General features: G+C 38.1%; 2 protein-coding genes and 2 long non-coding RNA genes across 10 annotated transcripts; 2 read left to right on the plus strand and 2 right to left on the minus strand.

Moving 5' to 3' along the window:
* Positions 1–1,043: 1,043 nt before the first annotated feature.
* LOC118437180 lies at positions 1,044–3,329 on the minus strand. The gene is made up of 4 exons (XR_004835926.1): positions 2,089–3,329; positions 1,893–2,013; positions 1,389–1,530; positions 1,044–1,333 (listed from the first exon to the last, which is right to left on the minus strand). It is a non-coding gene; the product is annotated as an uncharacterized LOC118437180 (long non-coding RNA).
* A 5,455-nt stretch (positions 3,330–8,784) lies between these two features.
* LOC110855306 (zinc finger protein 473 homolog) lies at positions 8,785–12,294 on the plus strand. 5 transcript variants are annotated; one of them, XM_035856014.1, is made up of 5 exons: positions 8,785–9,020; positions 9,077–9,141; positions 9,250–9,543; positions 9,940–10,299; positions 11,610–12,294. In XM_035856014.1, exons 3-5 carry the CDS (start codon positions 9,288–9,290, stop codon positions 12,149–12,151), a joined length of 1,158 nt encoding a protein of 385 aa, XP_035711907.1. In that variant the 5' UTR covers positions 8,785–9,020; positions 9,077–9,141; positions 9,250–9,287; the 3' UTR covers positions 12,152–12,294. The 5 variants fall into 5 exon arrangements, with proteins under 5 accessions (XP_035711907.1, XP_035711909.1, XP_021959424.1 ...); XM_035856016.1 differs by having other exon boundaries at positions 9,090–9,141; XM_022103732.2 differs by having other exon boundaries at positions 8,785–8,983; positions 9,064–9,141.
* Positions 12,295–12,604: 310 nt separating this feature from the next.
* LOC110855388 lies at positions 12,605–21,460 on the plus strand. 3 transcript variants are annotated; one of them, XM_035855954.1, is made up of 11 exons: positions 12,615–12,778; positions 12,879–13,165; positions 13,622–13,867; positions 14,079–14,474; positions 15,001–15,607; positions 18,977–19,114; positions 19,201–19,265; positions 19,355–19,472; positions 19,548–19,764; positions 19,836–20,160; positions 20,226–21,460. In XM_035855954.1, exons 5-11 carry the CDS (start codon positions 15,601–15,603, stop codon positions 20,286–20,288), a joined length of 933 nt encoding a protein of 310 aa, XP_035711847.1. In that variant the 5' UTR covers positions 12,615–12,778; positions 12,879–13,165; positions 13,622–13,867; positions 14,079–14,474; positions 15,001–15,600; the 3' UTR covers positions 20,289–21,460. The 3 variants fall into 3 exon arrangements, 2 of the variants coding, with proteins under 2 accessions (XP_035711847.1, XP_035711846.1); XM_035855953.1 differs by having other exon boundaries at positions 12,618–12,778; positions 18,977–19,135; XR_004835898.1 differs by having other exon boundaries at positions 12,605–12,778; positions 18,977–19,135; positions 19,548–19,751; positions 19,836–21,460.
* Positions 21,461–25,016: 3,556 nt separating this feature from the next.
* On the minus strand, positions 25,017–25,298 carry LOC118437139. The gene is made up of 2 exons (XR_004835899.1): positions 25,209–25,298; positions 25,017–25,128 (listed from the first exon to the last, which is right to left on the minus strand). It is a non-coding gene; the product is annotated as an uncharacterized LOC118437139 (long non-coding RNA).
* Positions 25,299–26,064: the final 766 nt, after the last annotated feature.

The following is a 26,064-nucleotide window of genomic DNA, read 5'->3' on the forward strand; positions in this document are numbered from 1 at the left end:
CCGGGATTGTGTGTTGAGTTATAACAAAAAATCAAGCTTAAGATTATTTGTCGTATAACAGTTATATTTCCGTTGAATGGCCCCTGTGAGCAAAAAACATTAGCGGTTAAGGTTTAACTTCAGGATAAATTTTCGAAAGCTCAAATAATATTAATAATGTATAAGGGTGGAGGGGGTATAGAAAATTCCGACTTCTGCGTTACTCAATTTATGAACGGCCCCCTATGATCGATCATACGCATAACCTGTATTTAAGTCACATAGATGGTAAAAAAATTTTAGTAGAAGTAATTTATAATAAAAATGAAATTCGGTTCAACGTGAAAGTAAAATAATTTAGAAATTTTGGTGAGCTATCATTTTCTAACTTAACTGAATTATTTTTACTATAGTAAAAATAATTCAGTTAATAATACACCTCCAAGAAAGTTTACAAATTTACTTGCATACAAAAATATAATATGGATTTGCATACAACGAGTTGAATAAGTCTATGTAATTATTAAAACTCAATAAAATAATTTGATTAAAACTCCATTATAATGTATTTCCTGGTGTGACTTATAATGCCCCATGCTATAATTGACATTGGAAATATAGGATGCCTTGAACATTACTTATCTTTTCGAAAATGATCGATCCCATGCTTTTTGCACAATTCCTTGCATATACAAATGCACATACGTACATTTTACCCATTATTAAGTCTCATGGTCCAAGTATGTGTTGTCCGTAAGACCCGTCGGTTGTCAGATATCAGTGCGATGGGTACGGTTGACACTCTCGAGCGGTTATCACATATCAGATTGGAGACAGTTTAATACAGATAAGTCTCATTGAAACTGATCAGTTATCACCCTTTTCGGTTGTCACTATAGCGGATGACTGACTGGCAATTTTTTTCAAACTCCCTCCCCCCCCCAAAAAAACCTTCTCAAGTCAAGTCACTACAAGAGTCGTCTCATGACCACAAAAGTTTCTCAAGTCACAGAATTTTATTTTACTAATTTAATGAAATCAAAAAAACGTAAAATATGCTTAATAATAACAGAAAGAAGTTTCCGCAAAACTCAGGCGCAAAGATAAACAGTTACTGCTCCTGCAGAGAAGAAAAAATGCAAGAAGTCACGACCGTCTCACCATACGTCCGCCGGTTCCTCCTCCATATCATGAGGCGGACCTCATGTCGCGAAGTGGGGCCCCATCTCTTATCCCACTAAACCGCTACCCAAAAAATATCCAGGGCGCCTTGATCCTCACGCTTTTGGTGTCGTCTCGGATGATAAATCCCAAAGTCAGGCTCAGAACCAGAATGTCCAATAACTCAAATTTCCTTGAAAAAAATCTATGAAAACTATTATTGTCATGCAGCCACACCCACAACTAACCTGCGAGTTCCAAACCCACCCCTGCCATCCAGGAATCCCAAATGGTTTTGTACCATCTCTTGTCCAGGACACGGAACATAAAGATATTCCTCATCTAGGGAAGAACTTTCGCCTAGTCACTAATCAGTTGTCCTGAACTAATCTGGTGTGAAAAAGTTATTAAATAAATTTGAGAATTTTTTTTGAACTTTAAAATGAATTAATATTTAATGAATATTTGCTCATTTTATATTCACAAAGGACGTATGATAATTTTATTTACGTTCATTTTTTTCCATTATGTTTAGAAGACGGGGGATATGGAGAAATAGTGTGATCAAGCGAATTTGAGATGCAATGAATAATGAATCAATATTTGTATTTTTGAATGAATGAATACCGATGACGGATAGATTTTTTGTTCATATTTTAGGTTGAATTTTGAATCAAAAACTTCTTTAAACAACTTTTAACTTGGTGGATCTATTTAGCTCGATAAAATTCAAAACCGTGACAAAATTGTACCTCGATTTTCCGATGGACAACAACTTGCGACACGTAGCGTGTAATTTCCAACAATGGCGAATTACCAGGAAGCCTACTCCTCCAAAGTCAACTGGACGGACGTTTTTCCGGAAAATGTGTGCTACCAGGAAAAAAACATGTTGGATCTTAGACATGGGTGATTTATACATTCCGTATTTTTCTGCGACAAAATTACGTGTTGTAGTCGTTGTCATCGCCCAGGAACAGTGTTGAGCATACGGCAAGCAAGCGGTACACCAGGAATGAAATAGACTGCAGAAATTTTGAATTAACTTTTCTTGTAGCACTTGCGACCAACGTGCACATTTTGTGACCAGATTATTGGACGACTGCAGATAAACTTGTGATGAAAGGGGACGTTGACCGAGAACCCACTTCTTTCCACAGGTTCAAATTGTTATCGGTAAACAAGTTGACCCCATCTTTTCTGTTGTGCTTAGACACAAACAAGACGATAGATTCGAGCACACCTTTTATTTCATCCACACTAGTATACTTATAGGTGCATTTTAATAAACAGTGAACAATCGGCATAAAAGATTAAATTTGAACATGCCATTATTTATTCTACAATGAAAATTTAACGCTTTGGATCAAAGAAGGTGCACTGGTTTCTGATCGATCGACAGTGGTTAGTGCAGTTTGTAGTGTGGCCGGAAGTCAAGTGTTGAAATAATGGCAGGAGGCGATGAAGTTATGGGTGGCCAAATCGTTTTGGAGATATTTATGGATGCGCTTGGAGTGGCAGTGGAGGAGTGTGGTAGGGTCGACGTTGTACTTGTAACGCGCAAATTTGATGTAAATATTGGTGGGATCATAACATGTCGAGTCGCTGGCTGGTTTGCCTGCATGGTCAATACACACCCTGTCATTTAAAATCGTCTTGGCACAGTTTGCACGAACTGTTTAAAGTATAAACAATCTAGCTTAGTGTCTTATTCCGTTAGCCAAATGCATACTTGCACCATTTTTTCTGGAGTTTTGACTACATCCGTTTTCAGATACAATTTATGCACACGGTTATGCTCGTACGCTCTTGTCACATCAAATGTACACTTTTTGATAATAATATTTGATAATAATATCCATAACATAAAATAATCCTTGTCTCCGATGCTGTAAATCATATATCCGAGGGTCTAGTAGTAGTGTGCGGGCAAAGAAGCAAAGATTAATTTTTTTTTCTTTTTGCCTTGTTACCACTAAATAATTGTGTCAAAATTTAAACTGATAGGCTACCCATGTATTTTGTTGAATTGCATTATGTAGCTCGCCGTATCTGGATGAGTTGGTCGGTGGTGGGGTAAGTTCATCCCTTGGATGGTCAGGTCAATCACAAATTTTTATTCACAATCCAATTGCACCTCCGTGTCAGGTGTACATTTTCATTCAAAATCTGATTCCATAGATTAAAGATGAATATGACGACATGACCGCACTTGATAACAATTATAAAATATATAAAATATAAAATATATATTAATTATATTAAGTATATATATAAAATATAAAATTGTAAAAACTGGTAAAATGATAAAAAGCCGTAAAACGGTCAAAAGTGGTAAATAGTGTTAAACTCTTTACTAAATAGTTATCACTGCTAACTACGTTTCACCATTTTACCACTTTTAAATCAATTTACCACTTTTTACCACTGCGGTTGCAAAAATCAACCAAAGTGGTCACATTAAAATTTACTAATACATGTACAATTTGGAAAAGATAATCCCCTATTTGCCAAACAGTTGCAAAATTATAATTTCAAACTGCATGCAATAATAAAGATTTTATGAGTTATTTTACCAGGGTTCTCCAGATTCACCGTGCAGAACAACTTCAGGACAAATATCAGACACCAGCCGCTCCCACAATACGCCGAATTGGGGAGCAGATGGATATTCATTACCTCCACAAATTAAAACTAAATTAGTAAAAATGTGATAGTGATAAGTGTAATACAGAGATTGTGTTTAAATTTGGAACCATGAGTTCAAGTCAATACAATCAATGTTCCCTGGCGCCATTTGTGCAATGGTTGGAATTTTTCAAAATATTTTAGGTCAAAGTTGAAAATTTGTCACTTTTAACCTCGAATATTTCGAAAAATTTTGAAAAATTTTTTGTATTGACTTAAATAGAACTATGAATTCCAAAAATTTCAACAAAGTGTTGAAAAATTTTGGTGCTACATGCATGATGTTCACATTACTACAGACAGAAATTAATATCAAATATAGTATGTATATGTATGTATGTATAACATGCATACATTCATAGGTATACGTACTACGTATATACATATGTACATATCTATATATTAAAAACATATTTTTACTTTCCTTCATTATTTATACTTTGATAAATTTTAAGATTTTTAAAAGTATCAGATAGGGACAATTTTGTACAGCGCTGGTCGTCTATCTTTTTAAAAGATTTGTTTATACAAATGATATGTAATATGCACTATTTACTCTGCGAATACAATTTTTACTCTAATTAATAAAATTGAAAGAAATCCACATGGAACTTTTGTGAGGGATATTTTAAATTCACTCCAGCATTTTATCCTGCAAAATAAATACTATATTTCTCGAAACCTCGTCTCATTCATGAAATGAAAACGAGAGGAAATTTCTATTTCACTCGGAGTGTGCATGCCAACAGCGAATACGATTCAACCTAATTTTCATATGACATCCGTTAAGGGAATCCATGTATAATTATGAGCACAACCTCACGTAAACCCATATTAAGCATCGTTACACCCCCCGGCCATTGTGGGACATATCCCCACACACCATTTGTGAACATAGATAAAGAATCAGTGTATCTTCTCCCCTTGCGCACCAAACCATCAACGCCACCTCTCCTTCGGCATCTCAACCTTTGTCACACCCACGGGGGACCAGACGCCCACCTTTATACCCGTCTCTTAGCAACGCCGAAACTCGCACCCCACTTGTATTTCCGGTACTATCTCGCCCATCATCTACCCCGTTACAACAACAAATCACTTTCAGTTCAGCCTCTTCCGCCCGTACGACAACCTCAAGCTCTTCTTCGGGAGATCGCAATCAGCCCACACTATCTCCACATCGACTCTTCCCCGCACACCACTTACTAGCCACAACTACTCAAGCGTACATACACATGCAATTCTTCAGCCCCATCTCGACTATCGCACGTTTCCCCACGTGCACCAGTACCGCAGCTTCCACTTTCTCCACGAGTACGATACCTGTCATCATAACAACCACTACTTTCCCCTCGGGTACGAAACCTGTTACCACGGCAACCACCACTTTCTCCTCTACTGCCGTGTTCACACATATTCCCATTGCCATGGCGAGTAATCCAACCATTCACAAATTTATATCCGTCTACATGCCACAGGCCGAATCAAGCAAGTGGGATGGAACCTCTTTTAGTTGGTGTGACTTTCTGGACGTCTATCAATTAGACGCCACAACTCACCGCTGGACGGGGGGGGGCAATGTATTGCCAACCTTGTTCGTCACCTACGAGGAACAGCTTTAGATTTTTAGAAAACCTGCCGTGCACTAGAACAGGGCGTCCCAATTGAACAAGTCCGGCTCACCCGGGCCTAGGTGGAGACGGCCTTCAAACAAGTCTTTACCACTAATAGAGCTTAATGAAACCCAAAACATGAGTCTCAATTTCCCTATCATGCTATACTTTCTTCCTCCTCACTTCACCGAGCAATGAAATGAATCGACACCAACCACCCAATTTGCACAGATCTAATGACCCACTTTCAAGGCGCCCTTATCTCACATTTATCATCACTCTCCATATCTTTCACGCTGATAAGCACCTCATGGTCTCGTTTCAGATTGAGGCCGAAAGCCTTTCAACGGCGAGGTAACGTAGCACACTCAAAGCTCCTACTTGTAACCTAACCATATCGTCATAGGGCGGGTATGTTTGTACTTAAATTCCTCAAAATATGTATGTAATATGTACTTAAAAAACTCGAAATTATACACGTAAAACATATTTTCCAACTGAAATTTAGTACTATATTTGCATTTAATTTTCGAAAAGTTTTAAATTTTTAACACTCTTATTAATGAATTATTAAGTAATGTATTTTAATATTCATTTAACCGACCCATGAAGCGACATTAGTCATATTTAGAGATTTTCAGAGGTACTTTATGGCTTGAAAAATGGGACAAATTGGATTTGCTAGTCGTTCACACGAATTGAACTCTGTTATAATGAAAATATAATTTTGGTCAAACTTTGGTTTAACAAAATATTTTTCATCAAAAAACCTTGAAATATGCATTAAAATATTTATCGTTGGAAAAGGGCTCGAAATATGTATGAAAATATGTATATGTATGAAAACCCTAAAATATGGGAAATATGGAAAACTATGTTTGAATTTTTGAAATCATGCTTCGTTGGGATGTCACAAGAGTCTGGATCTGACTTAATCCCATTTTAATCCCATCATTAAAATTAATCAATGGCTTCCGGGATTAGCATTGAGGATTAATTATTTTTTCCAAACTACTTGGGATTGAGGATTAGGGATTAAAAGTCAAAAATTACGGATTGAGGTTTGGGATTAAGGATTAATTAACCCTTCTAATCCTTGTAATTAATTAATCCTTGGATTAAGGATTAATTAATCCCCCAACCCAATCTCAATCCGTAATCCCGGATTAACCAGACTCTGGATGTCACTATACGAAGTTTTAGTAAGATCTGACTGGGTATGAAAAAGTTAGAAATACATATCCGCCCTCTGCTCACTGGCGGAACTAGGGGTACGCAGGGTACGTCCCATGTATCGGCCCCCGCTTAGTAACGGCCCCCGCGGGGGCCGTTACGTCGAGGGGCCGGCACCCCGGCCCCTCGACTTCGTTATATTATTCGAACTTATTCAATAATAAATTTTTAAAAAACTAAAAAATAATGTCATCGCCAGCTTAATAATTTTAACTAACTGTATTTAACTGGTAAACCTGTTAAACTTTGGGCCCTTAAGTTTTAATAAACCGTAGTAACGTTAGAAGTAGCTCACCCTGTCATATTGACTTGGTTATAACTTACGCACCAAAGGTGCGGAGTAACCCGACAAGCCATACTTACAATACAATTAGCGAGTAAGATACGCATATATAATGATTTGCTATAACTTTACCAAAGGTGCCGAATAATCGCGTAAAATATACAAGTATAAAAGTTATACAATTTTGCACCATTGATGCAGGATAATCGAACAAATAGATATAGTATTGTCATATAATTTTGCAGCAATGGTACAGGATAACCAGAAAGAGCAGGCATATAAAAATGATATAATTTTTTTTCACCAAGGGTGCAGAATAAGGAGCCAAATTAAATATCTAATTTTGAAATAATTTTGGTTTTTCCCCCGGGGCCTTGAACTCGTGGTGTTAAATTTTTGACACCACCTTTCATCCAGTTATTCTAAACTTTTGGTGCATGTTGCATCGATTCTCCCAATTATTTAGCATCATTTTTGATAACCGTTTGTTTGATACTAACGGTGCAACTTATTCCAATGTTGGAGTACTTTCTCGATCAACTTTCCCAATTGATTCGCACCATTTCCGTTCGGATTGTTCGATGCTAATGGTGCGATTAAGATGCTCAATAATGGACAAGGGGATTTATAATTAGCATCAATTGATGCAAAAAACTCGTGAACACACGGACGGACGGACAGACGGACAAGAGGAATTCAATAGCTCTCATGCTACGCAGGGTAAGCTAATAAACCGTTGTAACGTTAGAAATAGCTCGCCCTGAAACATAATTTGAGCATAACTTCGCACCGAAGGTGCCAAATAATCGGTCAATCTAGATACAGAATTTTGACACAATTTTGCATCAATGCTACACAACAATCCCCGCAAATAGATGCAACATTTTTATGTATATAATTTGGCACCAATGATGGGAAATAGGCGGACAAAACAGACCAATAAATTTGACATAATTTCGACTTTTTCGACCCCTGTAGTAGGGCCTATTACTACCGGTTATTCTGCACTTTTGGTGCGTGTGGCATCAATTCCCCCAATTTCTTGGCACCATTTTGTGTCATCGCTTGTTCGGTACGAATGGGGCCATTAATATCCTAAAAATTGGACATGGGCCTATTTAATTAGCATCAATTGATTCAAAAAACTCATTAACAGACAGACGGACAGACAGAAAGACGGAGAGGAGGAATTCAATAGCTCTTATGCTACGCAGGACGAGCTAATAATTCTTATAAATGAGAAATAGTAGTTCTGAAATAGATACCTTATTATCACGTTTACATTGAATTTTAATTTGTTTTAAAATTTAGCTGTCTATATTTATTTATAAGTCTCACTAAAACACACAGATTTAAAATTAAAAACCGGTTTACAGCCGGTTTTGTGGAGTATGAAACCCGCTTATTGCACTTTTCCAAAAATCTGATTGATCAAAAATTGGTCTTACCAGAATTTTGAAAACAATTTAAAGCCGGATTGTCGAGAAATTGCTAAAATCGGGAAACCCCAAAACTATATAGTACATACATAAATACATAATTTGTTATTTGAAACAAGTCATTTCTTATTTTCATTCATATTTTGCTAACTAAAACCAAATAACGCAACGTATTTATGTCAAATAAAATGATGTGAATGCCTTTTAACAGCAAATGCTAAAATTCATAAAAAATTACAGGCACATATCCATTGGCAAAAGTAAATTTAGATAGGCCCCCAAATCTTGGTCACGTACCGGCCCCCAATCTATAGTTCCGCCACTGCCTCTGCTGATCGTGTGTGCTCGAGGGTTACAATTGAACACAGATATCTGACAATCGACAGACTTGAGACAACCCATGCTCCAAGTTGCTCTGTACCGCGAAGCAGCTGGACTATTTATTTCGCAAAATTCTGCACACTTTTCCGAAAACACATTTTCATAAGATTCCAAACTACTTGCAATTTTACAATACTTATAAACCTTTACCCTGTTGGTCGTTATTGTCTGTATTTCATCATTTCGAGTTCTTATAAACAAAGGAGGTACTACTAATATTTCATGAAAAGTGAAAGGTTGATGGTATGAAATTAATTTCAATCATTTTGTGACATTTAATTAACAGATTTTATTATTAGATCAATTTCCTAGGGATGATTTAGTCTAAATAGTTTATAAATCTCGCAATTTGTCCACACTTCTGGTAAACATGTTTACACATTTTTAAAACTTTCAAATCTACACTTGTTCATAATTTAATTTGGATTTTGGCAAAACTTATTAAAATTATATATTTTTCGACACAATTTAGTTTCCTCCAGGCCACATTCCCGCCCCTCTGACGACACGATGTCGTCGTCGCCATGCTGCAAAGTGTGTCGCAATGCAATCTCGTTAAAGTCGCGGTCGTCGTCGTCAAGTTCGCCGTTTAAACGAACATCTGCGGATTGGAATCAACTTTCTTTCTTGATCGGGACACGGCTCCTGGCCCCATTTTGTGCGACCTGTACCGGCCAACTGTCCCACCTCCTCGGCCTTATCAAAAAGTATAACATAATCGAGAACGAGTTGAAAAGAGGGATCGTCAAGTTTAAGAAAAAGCCGGGTCAGTTTTTCAAAAAATTTGTATTTGTCAGCAGAAAATCGTTTAGTTTTCATCATTTTTAAATTTAAACGTCAAACCCAGTTTATACATTTTCTCTGGAAATTTGCACATTTTTGAGGGATTGAAAATTTCTGATTATGGGCAGTATATACATAATCTAATCACGTCACTCGCTTCATAACTTTGCCGTGTTTACGAAATCGTGAAGGATTTATTTTAAATGAAAATGCATAAATTGAAAATGTGACGAGAAATTAAAATTCGCAAATCTCTTACCAAATTGTCGCAACTCTTCGGAAACATAGCAAAGTTTTTAACCGAGGTTTACGAAATTTACGGCGTGAATATATGTATGTACACCTCTAATAGATAACAACCCATTTTCACTGTTTTCAGGTCTCGCCGCTAAGCTCGAGTCAAATCAGGCACCCAAAAAACCTAAAATTATACCAAAACGACCTCGCGTCCGTAAAACGATTGCCGCATTAAAACCCGAGCCACCCACAAGCATGGAGACCGAGATGGAACAAATTGATAAGGACGACGACCAAGATAACACCAATATTCCCAAAAAACCTTCACAAAGTGTCGCGAAACTGCCCCCACTTATCCTCGACCGCAGGTTCTACATGGACACTGAATACGCCCCGATCAACAACACCTTGACCTGCTTAAGGTGCGGGTGGTGCACGAATTCAGTGGCGGAGGCGACGAAGGCCTTCGATATCTGCACCCACATCAAGACTGAGCACAAACGTAAATATGCTAATGACATATATAAATTTCAGGGATGGTCAAAATACGTTGAATTGAAAATACAAAATACGTATTTGGAATTTTCAAAATATGCGACACAATGCTCGAAAGTATTTTGAATTACAGTTGCATTTTGAGAAATTATAGGAAATTCAGTTTTGTATTTTACACGTGCTCTATTTGTGACGCTTGTTTGTGACGATTTTTTAATCTAATTTCGTTCGTTCGACAATTTTAAATTATAAATTTACAGTCTATAAAACCTACAAAGTAATTTGTATTTTCAAATTTTGAATTGAAAATGAGAGTAGAAATATTTCGCATTTTGTAAAAGCAAAAATCTCAGTATTTTGGAAATACCAATCTAGACGGACTCTCACTAAAGGTATACATTGCCTGTACGACTATTTTTTGATTTAAAATTAAGTACCCGAAATGGGTTCACGTTGCGCCAAAAAAATCGGAAAAATATTTTTTTGTCAAATTGCCCCACCCACTCTCCCCCAGAGGTAATTTTGCTTGGTTCAACTTTTTCTCGGCCCCCAAGGCCGATAAATTCGCCAAACTTGGCATAGACCTCTCATTTGGGGTCGTCCTCGGTGACGCTAAGTATGAATCCCCTAGGTCAAAATTTATAATGCCCTTGACCTGAAAATTTCGACCTTTTTTTCGTTTTTTCGAAATATTTTCCATGTTTATGAAATCTTAACTATCCCACTTCAAAACCGTACAGAAACAATATATTCCGCGTCTATTGCCGGTAGTTTCGACCTCCTAGCTCAAAAACTAAGGGTACTTTGTAGGACGACTCACCCCAGAAAATCGACGATGTCGAACGCGACGGGGAGGGTACTTTAGCGGCCCTTATTTCCGAGCCTGACCTTTCCTTCGGTCAAATTGAGTGTCAGGTCGATACTACTATCTATTGTGAACAAAATAAGCATAACCACACCCACAGGCATTGGGGGTGTGGCTCACAAAAATTCGTCGAAGTTTTGAAAAACGTCGAAAATTTCTCAAAAAAAATTCCGAAAATCAATTTTTTTGATGTATTATGCTGTTTAGAACACGTTTCGACCAAATTCTAGTTGTTTGGGAAATTTTTGTTTGAGAGTGAACGTGAGAGTCAACGTTTCGGGTACTTATTTTTAAATCAAAAAATAGTCGTACAGGCAATGTATACCTTTAGTGAGAGTCCGTCTCTATTTGGACACACGAAATCAGTATTTTGACCATCCTTGATCACTTAACCAAAATTTTCATCCAAACTCTCCGTATTTTAATCTAACCGTTTCCCCACATTTTTTCAGACAATTATCGCTGTCCCCACTGTGACAGGAAATTCGCAAGCTTCCAGCTACGAAAAAAGCATCTCGAAAACATCTGCTTATCTGTCGTCCCATGCGAAATCTGTGAAAAACCCGTCCCCCCGCAGAAACTTCGGGAGCACACGTGGTCTCACAAATCCTGCGAGGAAATGGACGCTGCTCTCAATGCAAACTGTGAAACGGCCTTTATCACATGTTTAAAATGCGGAAAACTTTACGACGGCGTGACCAAATTGATGCAACATCAGCGCGCCTGCAACGTCAACTGGCACGACGAGCTGGACATTATTCCCGCGGCCGCGACTTCAGCGGTGACGTGTGCCATGTGCGGTCGTCCTTTGATCAGCGAAGCATTACTTCCCCGGCACGAGTGGTCACATTTGAACAGTCTGGAAAAACGCGTCGCAATTCGAGGGGGACAAATGCCGAAATTTCGACCGTGTAAGATCCTTCTGGAAAATGGGGAAGTTAGTGAGATGCAAATTAGAAAGTGGATGGCGGAACAGGAATTTCGAATTAGTTAAGGTTCAAATTTAGTGTGAAAAAATGCATGATGCATAAATTCCAATTCTTAAAAATAATGTTACTCTTGTGAACGCAGCATAAATTTTGTGTCGGTAAACTGTACTTTATTTTTATAGAATTAAATATGAATGAAATTACTCGACAAAAATACCCTTAAAATTTATTTCCTGTTTCGAGAGGGCGACAGAGATGACATAAAAATATCGAAATTCGAGCAAAATTCAAGTCTTTCATGCAAAAAGGTCAGTTTCATGTGTTTGAGATTGTCATATGCTCAAGTTTTTGGGACTGTGCAAAAAGTATGTTCTTGATTTCAGAATGGTAGGGTCAAGGCATCCTATCCTTCCATCCATGTTAATTTTAACATGAGAAGACATATAGGGGGTAGGGTCTAAATTCCTGCTTAAATCGATAGCATGCTTTATGCACGGCCCCATTCTTTGTACCGGGAACCAGCTGGGTTGTTTATGTATTCAATTCGCGCACATTTTTCAGAGAAAAACAATATTTGCACAAAATTTCAGATTTCAAACCGACTGAAATTTTACAATTCCTTGGTAATAATTGCATTCCTGCATTTGGAGTTATTATTAATAAGCAAGTTAGTGTTTCAGAAAAGGTGAAAGGTACGAAATCAATTATTGTGTCCAGTCCATATTTATTTTAAGAATGCTGACCATTTAAACAAATATGTAATTTGCAAAGCTCGTAATTTGTAACATCCAGGCCACGTGTACCCCCTTCGGACAACACGATGTCGTCGTCGCCATGCTGCCAAGTTTGTCGAAATCTGGTCAAAACCACAACCTCTTCGTCGCCGTCGACTTATCCATTTAATCGTCGATCCTCGCATTGGAGGCAGCTTTGTTCCTTGATCGGATCACAGTTTCCGGTCCCCCCATTTTGCTTGACCTGCACTGGCCAATTGTCCCACCTCCTCGGCCTCATCAAAAATTACAAGAAGATCGAAAACGAGCTGAAAAGAGGGGTCGCCACGTTTCAAAAAAAGCCAGGTTAGTTAATTTTAACCCTGATTAACACTTAATAATCAGCGGAAAACAATGTTATAATTTTGACCATTTTTATTAGACAAATTCAAAGTGTTTAAACCCATTTTTTACATTTTCTCTAGAAATTTTCACACTTTATATGAACAATTGGGAGTATTCACGTCACTTAAAAACTTTCCCGTATTTTGGAAATTCGTGGGGTGAACGACTTTTGTATTTTAAATGAAAATATGTAAACCGGAAAAGTTACGAGAAATTAAAATTTATTTAATGACTCGACGACTTTACGCGAAAAATGTTTTACGATGGGTAACATTTTTCGCAAACATCGCAAAACACGGTTGGGAAGCGATGTTCACGAACGGCTTTTATGAAGTTGACGTGAATACCCCAATTATACTTTTCCTAAAAACGCATTTAAAACGCATTTTCAACATTTCTTAATCACTTTATGCACAGGTCTCGCCACTAAAATCGACCCAAATCCGCCCGTCAACAATACCAAAATTACACCAAAATTACGATGTCCTCCTCCAAAAACAATTTCCCCATTAAAAATCAAGCTCACCACGAAACGTCCCCTGGAAGTCGAGGCCGAAGAAATTGATCACAACTACGATACGGAGTTTGATAATGGCTTATCTTGCAACCAAGATAACAACTCAATTCCTGCGTCCAAAAAGTTGCTCAGAAAACCCTCGCAAAGTACGGAATCCATTACTCACAATTTAACTCCCCTACTTAATTCATATTTATCCACAGAAAATAATTTTTTACATGCAATAGATTTGACGGTTTTTAAGCGAAGTCTATAAGTTTTAGAGCCAACTTTCTCCAGAAATTTACAGTTTTTATGTACATATTTAAGTAATTATTTATCTTTTCAAAAATTCATGCTCACTCACTTTTTGTACAGGTCTCGGTACTAAAATCGACCCAAGTCCGCCACTCAACAAACTAACGAAAACTGTACAAAAATGATGTCCAAAAACAACTGCCCCATTAAAAGTCCAGCCCGTCACGAAGAAACGTCCCCTCAAAAAAATCAAGACTGGACAGGACGACGACGAAACGGAGCATGAAAATGGCTTATCCTGCCCCCAGGATAACGACTCAGTTCCTCCTGCCAAAAAGTCACGCCCAAAAAGTATCCCAAAACCCGTCAAAGTTCCCATCGAGCGCAGATTCTACGAGAACTACGAATTCGCCCCGATCAACGACACCTTGACCTGCTTAACGTGCGGGTGGTGCACGAACAACCCGGCGACGCAGAGCTTCGATATCTGCAACCACATCAAGAAAGATCATCTACGTAAGTATGCTAAATAATTAATTTCAAAGGGTCCGTTCGTAAATTATGTAACACAAAAATTTCGATTTTCTAGACCCCCACCCCCTCCCCCGTTTAATTCCCTTTATGCAACATGCCAATATCATTAGAGCTTTCGCACGGTACATAATTTATAAACCCAAAGTTATGAAAAATTTCAAAATCATTAAACTTTTCCTGAATCATGAACAGTTTAATGATTTTGGAATTTTTCAGGTATCCTGTTCTATTTATTTCAAACTATAATGTAGCCATTTCATGTACTGCAAGGCAAGCAAAGCAAAAAATGCGATGTGCAAAAAAGTGCAAAAAATAAGCGCCATTTAGCCATCTTCGTCGTATGAAGGAATAGTTGGAGGGACATAGTTTCTGCGAAATCAGGTCAACATACCTGCAAGAAACCACTCTCTCATTTCTTTAATACTTGCTACTGATTCTTCAATAAATAACACAAAAATATAAAATATTTACATATGTAGTAATAACCTAATGCTACTAATTTTTTCAGGTGATCACCGCTGTCCCAACTGCGACAAGAAATTCGTCAGCTCAGCCGGCCGAAGAAAACATCACGCAGTGTGCAAATCTCTCGTCCCCTGCAAAATCTGTGGAAAACCGGTGCCCAAAGGGAAACTCGAGTGGCACACGTGGTCTCATAAATCTCCTGAAGAAGCTCTCGCCGTTCAGAAGGCGAACAGTGAAATGGCTTTTATCCAGTGTGCAAAATGCGGAAAACTTTACCACGGCGTCGCCAAATTGTTGCATCATCAGTCCCTCTGCAAAATTAATTGGCACGACGAGCTGGACATGATTCCCGCTTCTTCGGAGGTCACGTGCCCGACATACGGTCGTCCCGTGCTGAGAGAGGAACTTCTTCCCCGCCACGAGTGGACACATTTGAACGCGTTCGAACAATGGGGAACAATTCGGAACGGGAAAATGCCCAAATTTCAATTGAGTCAGATCCTCCTGGAAAATGGGAAAGTTAGCGAGGCGCAGATTAGGAAGTGGATGCAAATTAGTTGAGATGGATTGATTGATAGCGGTGGATTTTTAAACTTCGTCCAGAAGCCAAGTGGTCAATTCAGCCGCAACGTATCAAAATTGCATGAGGCGTATGTGCATAATTTGTAACTACACTCTTAAAATTAAAATGTATGCAAATAATGCAAGTTTTTATTTCTAAACATTATTCGCAAACTATTTGCTACGATGCGAATTACATATATCATACGAACATATGTAATTTGCATTCCCCGGTTTTTATTTATTTATGACTTTTTCATTTCCAACACGTCGACCCCCAAACTTTGTAGGGATGTTTATCAACACTTGTGGTTATCAAAAATTGAAAAATGTTTTCAATTTTAAAAAATATTTTGGACATTTCGTAAATATAAATATTTTTGGCAATATTTCGCCATTTTTTAAGAAAATATATTTTTTTCACGATATTTTGGTTTTTTTGTAGTATTTTTTGATTTTTTAATGTTTTTGTTTGAATTTTTTTATTTTTTCGTAAATTCTTATTTTCATGACATTACACTAATGTGCACATACATGACGGAACGACAAGAAATGCAATAGCAATACAATAACATCGGTTGAAGGATTCAACCGGAAGCTGACGAGTAGAAGGTCGCAAGTAGTCGAACTCCTTTGTTGCGGGGCTCTATGACCATATATAGAAAAAGCGAAGAAGGACTCGACTCCATGGGGCCAATTGTGTTCGCCACACCCACTAAAAGGCGTAAAAGCTGCGAAAATTGTTTCACTTAAATCATCGCCAAAAATCGAGTTTTGCTCACATTTTGAAAATATCTTCATTTATGTGATCTCAGATAGTTGCTCTATCATATCCAATACCAAACTCAGCTTTTTTGAAATCTTCGATATTTTTCAAAATATTGTGACGGGCATGTATCGAAAAAATTCGAAATTTGAAAAAAGTTGAGTTTGCTATTGGATTTGATAGAGCACTATCTGAATTTTAAAAAAATGTAAATATTTTCAAAATCTAAGCAAAACTAGAATTTTGGCGATGATTTTAGTGCGGCAATTTTCGCAGCTTGCACTCCTTCGAGTGGGTGTGGCGGACACAATTGGCCCAATGGAGTCCAATCCTTTTACACTATTTGTATGGCAATAGACACACAACCCACAACCAGGGATAGTCAAAATGCATATCTTAAATACAACTGTATTTTGAAACTACAAAATTCGTATTTTGTATTTTATTGTATTTAAATAAATACAAAATAAACCGTAGTAACGTTAGAAGTAGCTCACCCTGTCACAATGGAGATATGACTTTGCACCGAATGTGCGGAATAAGCCGACAAAATAGATCATAATTTTTATATTCTTGCACCAATGGTGCATTATTACCAGAAGAATACAGAAAATGGACGAAACAGTTTGCACCACTTTAGCCAATATTAGCTGCATTCAGGGTTCGCTACCCCGGGTTTTTGTGGGTTGGGGTTTTTGGGGTTTTTGTGGGTTTTTGGGGTATCAAATCTCCGGAAAAACCCTAATGCTTAATGGGGTTTTTGCGGGTTTTTGTGGGGTTTCTGTAAGATTTTGAGGCATATTGAAACAAAATCCCTTAAACTACAACGTAGATCAATGCTAATTAACTTTTCTGCCTCATCTTGAAATTTTGAGAATTTTCATTTGCGACTTGAATTTCCAAGTATCATTGCATATTTCCAGGTTTACATGTCAAACATGAATTTTCGATGTAATAGTCCAAGTCAATGATAACGGTTAAAATTGCATGTTAAAATCGTATATTAAATTAGTTTTTCTCTAATAAATAATTTTAGGAATTCTGGTTCAACCTGCCCCAAAATCTACAAAAACCCACAAAAACCCACAAAAACCCCAAAAAACCCAGAAAAACCCACGGGGTTGGGTTTTTCTACAAAAACCCCGGGGTTTTCCGAACCCTGGCTGCATTAGCGTGCAAACTGAGCCATAATTTCGAAAACTTTGTCAAAATTGTATGATCATTTCTCCCGGATATTCTGCACTATTGGTGCGTATTGCATTCCTTCCCCCAATTATTTCGCATCATTTTGGGTTCCCGATTGTTAGATATCAACGGTGCTACTAATTTGTAAAAAAATGGAGCTGGTCCATTTTAATTAATTTCATCGGTTATTGGAATTGGTTCGATTGGAACTGCAGTTTTGGTTCGATCTGCATCTTATCCCCCAATTGTTTCGCATCATTTTACATAACCGATTGTTCGATACTAACGGTGCTACTTATTCCAAAATTGTAGTACTTTCTCGATCTATTTGCACAATTAATTCGCACCATTTGCGCCACGGATTGTTCGACACCAATGGTGCGCCCCACTTATCCAATAATTGTCAAGGGGCTGTTTAATTAGCATCAATTGATGCAAAAAATTCGTTAACAGACAGACGGACAGATGGACAAGAGGAATTCAATAGCTCCCGCAGGGTGAGCTAATAAAGGGAGAAACTTTGGAAAAATGAGAAAGTCAATGTAGATCTTGTAGAACAAGAGTTCGACCTATACTTGCATTTGCAATTTGACTTCCCCCTGAAATAGGAACATTTTGATGCATCAAGAGTTTCAAAATTTGAAAATTGGCGGTTTTTTTACGTACACAGAAATCGTCAAAAAACTCTTTGCCCCAGCCATTTGCTTCTGACAACCTGATGCCAGATTTTTCCTCTTGGGAAGAGCTACATTTTCTGCTCTTGTTGCCCGAAGGGAAACGCTGGGACCATGAGATTTTTGGGGTCAAATTTTCTGACGGAGTGGCTTATACGGCAAGTGCCGTAACAAACGAGGGCCAATGATATATCAACATTTAAGTTTTTTGTATTTTGATAAGCCAACATTTAAGTAACCCAGTATAGTTAATTAAATAAGAGGCGTGATTGAGTGAGCGCGACAAAGTGCGACGGATACGACACTGACGCGCTATGGTGGTGGATACCCACCAGAACCCGAGTTTTACACTTTGTCTCTCGAAATATGGAAAATGCTTTTATGGAACGATTGGTCTGGTTTATCTCTGCATGATTGATTATCTATCCACAGGGGAAACACATCCGCCGTAAATGTGTGCAAAGTTTCACACACATAAATATTATCCTCATTACTTAACTAAAGTACTTTGTAATCGTGATATATCTAGGTCACAGTATCGATAACCAATAATCAATCTTTTTTACTCTCTTTTTTTAAGCAGATAGATATTTGGTGGAATATAATAATGTATAATTCGATTCATTAAATGTGTCATTTAATAAATCTGGGTCGATTATAAAGTAAAACTCTGCGAAATACCGCCCTTCCATATATGTACATTATTGACAAGGACGATAAATATGTTGTCCAGCAAAAACAATTCAATTAATTGATAACACAAAAACATGAAACATCATTTGATTAATGTGTCAAATAATTAGTTATAACTGAATAATCGGTTGTCATTGCAGGTATCATTTCAAAAATCAGTTCCATCCAGGCAAGAACTCCTTGTGTAACCGGCTTCCCCCAACAAACTGACCTATTTATATTTATGATGATATTTCCTACACTTTCCTGTCTCCTTTTCCTCCTCCCACTTATTTTGGGCAAGTCTGTGAATTATTTGGGTCTGCAAACAAAAATATTTCATCATTAGAAGATCATTTAATTATAGATTTTGGTTCGAATTTAGGTGGAAGTAATTATGGAACACAAGAATATTTTGAGTCGTCTATGTACAACGTTAGCACAACAGCGGTATAATTTCCTCCACACATTGCATTATCATTTGAACTTCTGCATATATATGTTTAGTAATATTATATAACACAATTCACTAAATTAAGATAACCTGGGGAGAAGCGTATTTCGAATGTGTTACAACACATCATGGAAGTTTAGTTGCAGTGGAAACGAGTGGAGAATATGAATTTGTGCGTGCTCTCATGATACGATATGGAGTTGGTATACATATGTCCGCCATTTTGACCGAGTTAGATGAGAGGTCACATTAAATAAATCTATATTCTATTTAATTAGGTCGAATTTGGACGGATGGAGTTTTTGATGGTAATACGTTTCGATGGACGAGCACTGAAGCCGCGGTGGACCTTGGTGACTGGGCTGAGTGGGCTGAGGGCAACCCCATCCTCCAGGAAAATTATGCAATTTCTATTCAAAATAGTTTATTTAATCCAAGTCTTTGGTATACGGAGGAATGGAGCTCGACTCATGCCTATATATGTGAAATAAAAATGTATTTTATATTTAGCATGGCCGGGTAATTAATGCGTATAATATATTAATACCGTACTTATCAAAAATTAGCGAGTCAACCACTCTAACTGATGCAGCCACTCCAAGTGAGACAACCTTCCCAACTGAAGCAACCACTCCAAGTGAGACAACCTTTCCAACTGAAGCAACCACTCCAAGTGAGACAACCTTCCCAACTGAAACAACCACTCCAAGTGAGACAACCTTCCCAACTGAAGCAACCACTCCAGGTGAGACAACCTTCCCAACTGAAGCAACCACTCCAAGTAAGACAACCTTCCCAACTGAAGCAACCACTCCAAGTGAGACAACCTTCCCAACTGAAGCAACCACTACAAGTGAGACAACCTTCCCAACTGAAGCAACTACAATGGAAGCAAGTCCACACAAATTTATTTCTTAACATTTCTTTTACCTGTAAATAATTATATATGTACCTAGTGGGCTGATGCTAGCTGTAAGTTGCTCTTAACGGGAAAACCGCTGGAGATAATCAAAATCTGATAAGCGCATTGGCTTCCCCGTGCGATTTTACATAAATACCGCATCTCCGTTTTTAATTAGTTGCAAAGCATATAAGTAGGCGAACTCTTGAAATTAGGCGGGCGACGATAATTTTTATTAAAGAAAATGCGAAGAAAAATGGTGAATATGAAAAATGCGACAGGAATCGAACCTGCGCTTTCATTTAGTCCAACGGACTATAGAAACATTCATCTGGACCTGGCCCACTAAGAACAGTCGAAGAAAGAATTTTTGAAAACCTACAAGCACCACACCCATGCTGAAGGCGCTGGAAGCTAGAATCCGAAAAAATTCTCGAAATTCAAACGGAAAATAGCCTCACAGCTGACATTTTCGATGTATATTATCCAATGAGTGCTTAAACTGAACCTTAGGCTTGGGGCTTTGAAACATAGCACTTGACGCATGCTGACTATCACTCAAAATAAAACCAGGTTAAAGAAATGCAGGGCTCTCTTTAATAGGTACGCTAAAAAAAAGAGTAAAAAAAATCCTCGTTCCAGATGAGCAGATTTTCACTGTGAAGGACTTTTTAAACAAACAAAATGACTTCGTCTACGCAAAATTGGTCAAAGATATCCCTCAATATAGAAAGAAGGTCGAACGTTCCCATTAGCCATGTTTTGTGATGGTTTTTGTAAGTAAGAGCTGATTAGGGATAATTTATCCTCTTTTCGTCGAAACGGGGGGGAAGGTGAAAGGAAAGAAATTCTTGAAATACATTTTTGAGTCCGTGGTACATCTACTAAATGAGATCCAAGTCAATGGAGTCGACTGGACCTCGCTACAGGACATAGTACCATTAAATAGTGCAAAAAATGAGCAAAGGGAGGCTAAAAAAACAATTCCGAACTTTATTTCCGCTTGGGAATGTCGTCGTCCCTGTTGGATTTGAATCTCTGGACTATGAAAAACGGTCAAAATTAGAGGCAAAGGTGTGTTCTGAGCCTCGTAGAAGTGTGGCGGCTTTAAAAAATTCTTTGACCCCTAAATGGTACAATTTGTCCATGGATTCACGCCGTGCTCCAGTCGAGGACAGGAGGTGACATCTTCAGCGTTGCATTAATGGAAGGGGAGGAAATTGTAAAAACTAAAAATTGTTTTCTACTCAGAAATTAACTGGCTTTCCATTAAAATTAACCAGAAATGTGCATCACAAAAACTATTGACGCTACAGCAATTCATTTCACTTACAGTCACGGAGGGCCACCCTGTATATATATGCATGCTATTCCATAAAGACCCAATAAATTGGGTTTGCCCTTCCGGATACGCTGGCCCTATCGCACATCCGTTCAATTGTTCCCTTCACTACAGTTGCACACTTGACGGGTCTCATTCCCTACAAACATGTGGATTTGGTCTCTTCTTCGACGGAGTATTTAAAAAATTGTGAGGACGGAGTCTATGGGCGACCCCATCCTCATCAATCCCCTCCCTCTCCCCCTACTTGGTCTCGGGAGCATGGCCAGACCACTACTCCGGAGAACCAAGCGTCTCCGTCGCCATTGCTCTCATCCTGGCTTCCACGCCGTCTTCTCCTCAGTCCCGCACCACCTAGACTCGACTACGCATCACAATTGTAGTCGATGCGCGACTCACCTCCAAACTTCCCAAAGTTTCTGGGGAAGATAATTCTTTGTCAATCTCTCTCTCTCTCTTGTAAATTCACACACATAAAGTACACACACACACACATAATCGTTTTTATAAACGTTTTTATAACACACAAATTTAACAATTCGTAGTGTTATAAAAACTTACCTGTTTAATAAATAGTGCTGTTAGTAAGAAACCATAAAATTGTGCAGAGAAAGGAACATTATTGGGTGTCAAGTGAATCTTCATAAATTTATATTCCCATATTGTGCACGTACAGTAACTTGGACAGTTAAATACGCATACGCCTCCATATTGTGCATCACGGAGTGTTCTACCAACGCGTCGCAGTAGAACCACTCCCCCATCCCCCCTTTTTGTGGTGGTGACCCCACCACGGGCCCCAGCAGAGCTGAAGAGGTCCTCTATCCGACTGTAAGGGTATTCTCACCGTGGGACTCCGGGAACGACCCCCACCACACCCCAAAAGTGGACAATTCTGCCCACTTCCTCATCATCATCATCCGGCCCTCTCTCAGCATCATCATCAATTCATCCCCTCATCCCTAAATAATAAGAAGGAGTTGAATAAGGAATCGTGGGATCCCCGGAGGTTCCCGTACGAGGCATCATCCCCCCGTCCCCCAGAGGCATAATTCCCCCGGGGACCACGACCCTTAACATCAATCCCTTCAAAATATTCATCTCTACTAAACGGGTTCAAATATTTATCTCCTCTTCTTGCAGATTCACGATTACACGTGCAAATTTCCATTCGAAGTACCACAATGTGTAGGGGGTACACTAGCAATGCGATGGTGTGAAGTGTAACCCTCCGATTTGGCTGAAATTTTAAAATTAGGTGGTCCAAGCCAATACAACTAACGTTTCTTCAGGCAGTTTGTGCGATGGTGAGAGTTACTCAAAATATTTGAGGTCAAAGTTCAAAAAACGGCCAATTTTTTTCAGGCGGAATGAGAAAACTCCACTTCCATTCTCTTCCCCTCGCTTTGATTTGCACTCCGAAAAGTAATTAATTTCAACAATTTTAAATTTAATTTTTTATAGAAAAATATTAATTATTCATTGCACATGTGACAATCTGATTATTTTCATAAAAGTCCACAGAACAATACGATAAATTGCACCAGCTGAATTTGATGAATATGGGATTGGCACAATTCAGGTCGCAACTAATATTTTTTTGAGGATTTTGATTTCGAAAATTGTCCCTGAAGATGATACAAGTGTGTATTGAAAGCTAGGAATAAATATATCTGCATTTTTAAAACAACCATGTCGTCCGATAAATCCAATACAAATATTTTTTTCTCCAAAACAAACTTCGCTTACATTTTTAAACTCGGGCTTTTCGGTATCACCCCATAATCCGCTCGAGTACCAACAATATCGAATCATTGGAACAAACACAGGAGCACTTAAAATATTAGTATATAATTGGATATTAGAATAACCAACGCTTTCGAAATGGAAAGCAAGTTCGTTTTTCCATGTTTATTTGCCGTTGGCGAATTTATAATATAAATTAACTTTTATGTAAAATAAGAAGAGATATCTAGAAATAAGTAAAAATTTCACTTATTTAGCTATGAATTAAATTAAGTATGTATGCATAATGCGTATTAATTGCTTTTTAAGCTATAATTAATAATGTTTATTTTTTATTATTTTGAATCAAAGCTTGTGCTTGTGCATGAAGGCGTATGCGTGAGCGAGACACCTGAATAAAATCAAAGCGGGGGGAAGAGAATGGAAGTGGGGTTTTCTCACTCCGCCTGAAAAAAATCGGCCGTTTTTGAACTTTGACCTCAAATATTTTGAGTAACTCTCACCATCGCACAAACTGCCTGAAGAAACGTTAGTTGTATTGGCTTGGACCACCTAATTTTAAAATTTCAGCCAAATCGGAGGGTTACACTTCACACCATCGCATTGTAAGTACCAGGACATACTCCACTCCCCAGGACAACTACGATGAATTCGATTATTTTCCAAGACAGTTTCTATTAATTGTTGGCAATTTGGAATGTATGTCATGAAAGATAAAATAAATAAATAAATTCATTCATTTTTCCTGATTTATTTTATATGTTGGCCACAGATTGTGTATAAGTGAAGTCACGTAAAAATGAAAGTTTCTCACACCATCTCACCCCCGTGTCATGCATTCCACACGAGTGAAATACGTGGTGCAAGTCGCCCTGTGAAGCAAAACTTTTACAATAAACTTTTACCATCCCGGTACCTCCCGAACAATCGGACGCCGCTCAGAAGGCAAAGTGTGAAACGGCATTAATCATATGATGAAAATGCGGAAAACTTTACCACGGCGTGGCCAAATTGTTGCACCATCAGCCCGGCTGGAAAATTAATTGGCACGAGGAGCTGGACATTATACCTGCCTCGTCGGAGGTCACGTGTCCGACATGCGGTCGTCCCGTGCTGCGAGAGGAACTTCTTCCCCGGCACGAGTGGGCGCCTTTGAACGCGTTCGAACAATGGGGTGGAATTCGGAATGGAAAAACGCCCAAATTTCAACTCAGGGTCAGATCCTCCTGGAAAATGGGAAGTTAGCGAGGTGCAGATTAGGAAATGGATGCAAATTAGTTGAGATAGATTGATTGACAGCAGTGGATTTTTCACTTTCATCCAGAAACCAACATGGAAAAATTGTCACGTACTTATAACTTCAAATTACACTTAAAAAATAATGTTACCCTTTTTATAAAGTAGACATATGCGCTCTAAATTCTAAATTAAGTAAACTATCTGTACTAAATAAATCCTGGATAAACTTTATTCTTTACATATCAACCCCATTGACCAAAGTGGTTACTGAACACGTATTTTATTCGTCCGTAATGGACGAAAGGACGAGTCGAAGTTCGTGTTTAGTACAAGTTATAGACGGGCTGGTACGGGGTGAACGGGCGCCGGTAAACGTGCTAGGCTCGTCCTTATCTGGTCCGTTAATACCAAAACGGAACCAATTGAGAACGTCCCTGGAACCGGGCTGAATTCGTTCTAATCACGCTCTTATGCGGTGCAAATATACGAAAATAGTACGAGTATGTAACCACCAAGAACTATTTTTTACTCAATTTATTTATATTTATATTCGTAGCTTTAATACAAATTAAAATATAAGTAGCAATTAATTTATGACGAAACGTGCTCTGCAATTCCATCCAAGCTGCATCTAAGTATAAATATGTCTCACATTAAATAATATTCTTAAATATTCTTAATCTACTAAATATATGAAGGTTACGTATATACCTTTTTCTTTCTTGCGTTGATCAGTTGATCCTGGCAGGAGCTTTGTTCAGCCAGTTCTGGATGCTTTCGTCGATGTCTTTATGCGTAGCTAATGACATTAGTGAATTTGTCCGGACGGCAGCTAAAATTGAAAATAGTTAAAATATGCACCCGAATGAAGCAAGGACGAAAAGTTTAAATTATCAGCCTTACAATAAACACAGCTTTTGATCTTTTCACGATCTTTAAAAGATTTTTTTCCGCGTTGACCCGCCAAACTTTGTGTTGCTGCAAAATCGTCCGTCATCAAAAGTGTAAGCACGCGGTAAATAGCATCTGTGCCTCTACTGCATGAGCCTAACAATCTCGCTATCTAGAAATTACAATACAATACATAAATTATGATAAACAGAGCTAAAAAGATTGGGTGAACTTAAAAGCTTGATGTTAACCAATGCTTGTCGAATTTTAGGGTCAGCTCTTTTTCGTTCCAATTCGTCATACTCCGTTAAGTTGTTTAATGGAATAACCTTTTCGTCGTCATCAAGGTCTTCGATAATCGTCCTATTTTGATTACGCAAAGTCAGATGTAAAGTTTCTCGAAGCTCGTTAATGGTCGCTTGAAGGTAATCCAGTTTACGAATTATATCTGCACCAAAAAAATAGATACGCCCCTAAAATTTAAATTGTTACTGTAGAAGGAAGTGAACTGGATACCATGGGTTTTTGGAGTAAGTGCAATTGTTCCATTAAATGACCCTTGATCAATATTTTGGCTTCGTACCTGGGACAAAGAACTCATCGGGGCTCGTCCTTTGAAGAATTAGTTATTTTAATTATATTAATTAATGCAAACAAGTTAGAATGAAACGGTAAA

Source organism: Folsomia candida, unplaced genomic scaffold (genome assembly GCF_002217175.1).
Source record: "Folsomia candida strain VU population unplaced genomic scaffold, ASM221717v1 Fcan01_Sc012, whole genome shotgun sequence".
Classification (NCBI taxonomy): domain Eukaryota; kingdom Metazoa; phylum Arthropoda; class Collembola; order Entomobryomorpha; family Isotomidae; genus Folsomia; species Folsomia candida.

Coding starts and splice junctions, on each gene's coding strand:
- LOC110855306 (XM_035856013.1), top strand. CDS start 9,288: ATGTCGTCGTCGCCATGCTGCAAAGTGTGTCGCAATGCAATCTCGTTA. Junction 9,544..9,939: donor CAAGTTTAAGAAAAAGCCGG/GTCAGTTTTTCA, acceptor CACTGTTTTCAG/GTCTCGCCGCTAAGCTCGAG. Junction 10,300..11,609: donor CATCAAGACTGAGCACAAAC/GTAAATATGCTA, acceptor ACATTTTTTCAG/ACAATTATCGCTGTCCCCAC.
- LOC110855388 (XM_035855953.1), top strand. Junction 19,136..19,200: donor CAAGTCTGTGAATTATTTGG/GTCTGCAAACAA, acceptor GTTCGAATTTAG/GTGGAAGTAATTATGGAACA. Junction 19,473..19,547: donor CATGATACGATATGGAGTTG/GTATACATATGT, acceptor CTATTTAATTAG/GTCGAATTTGGACGGATGGA.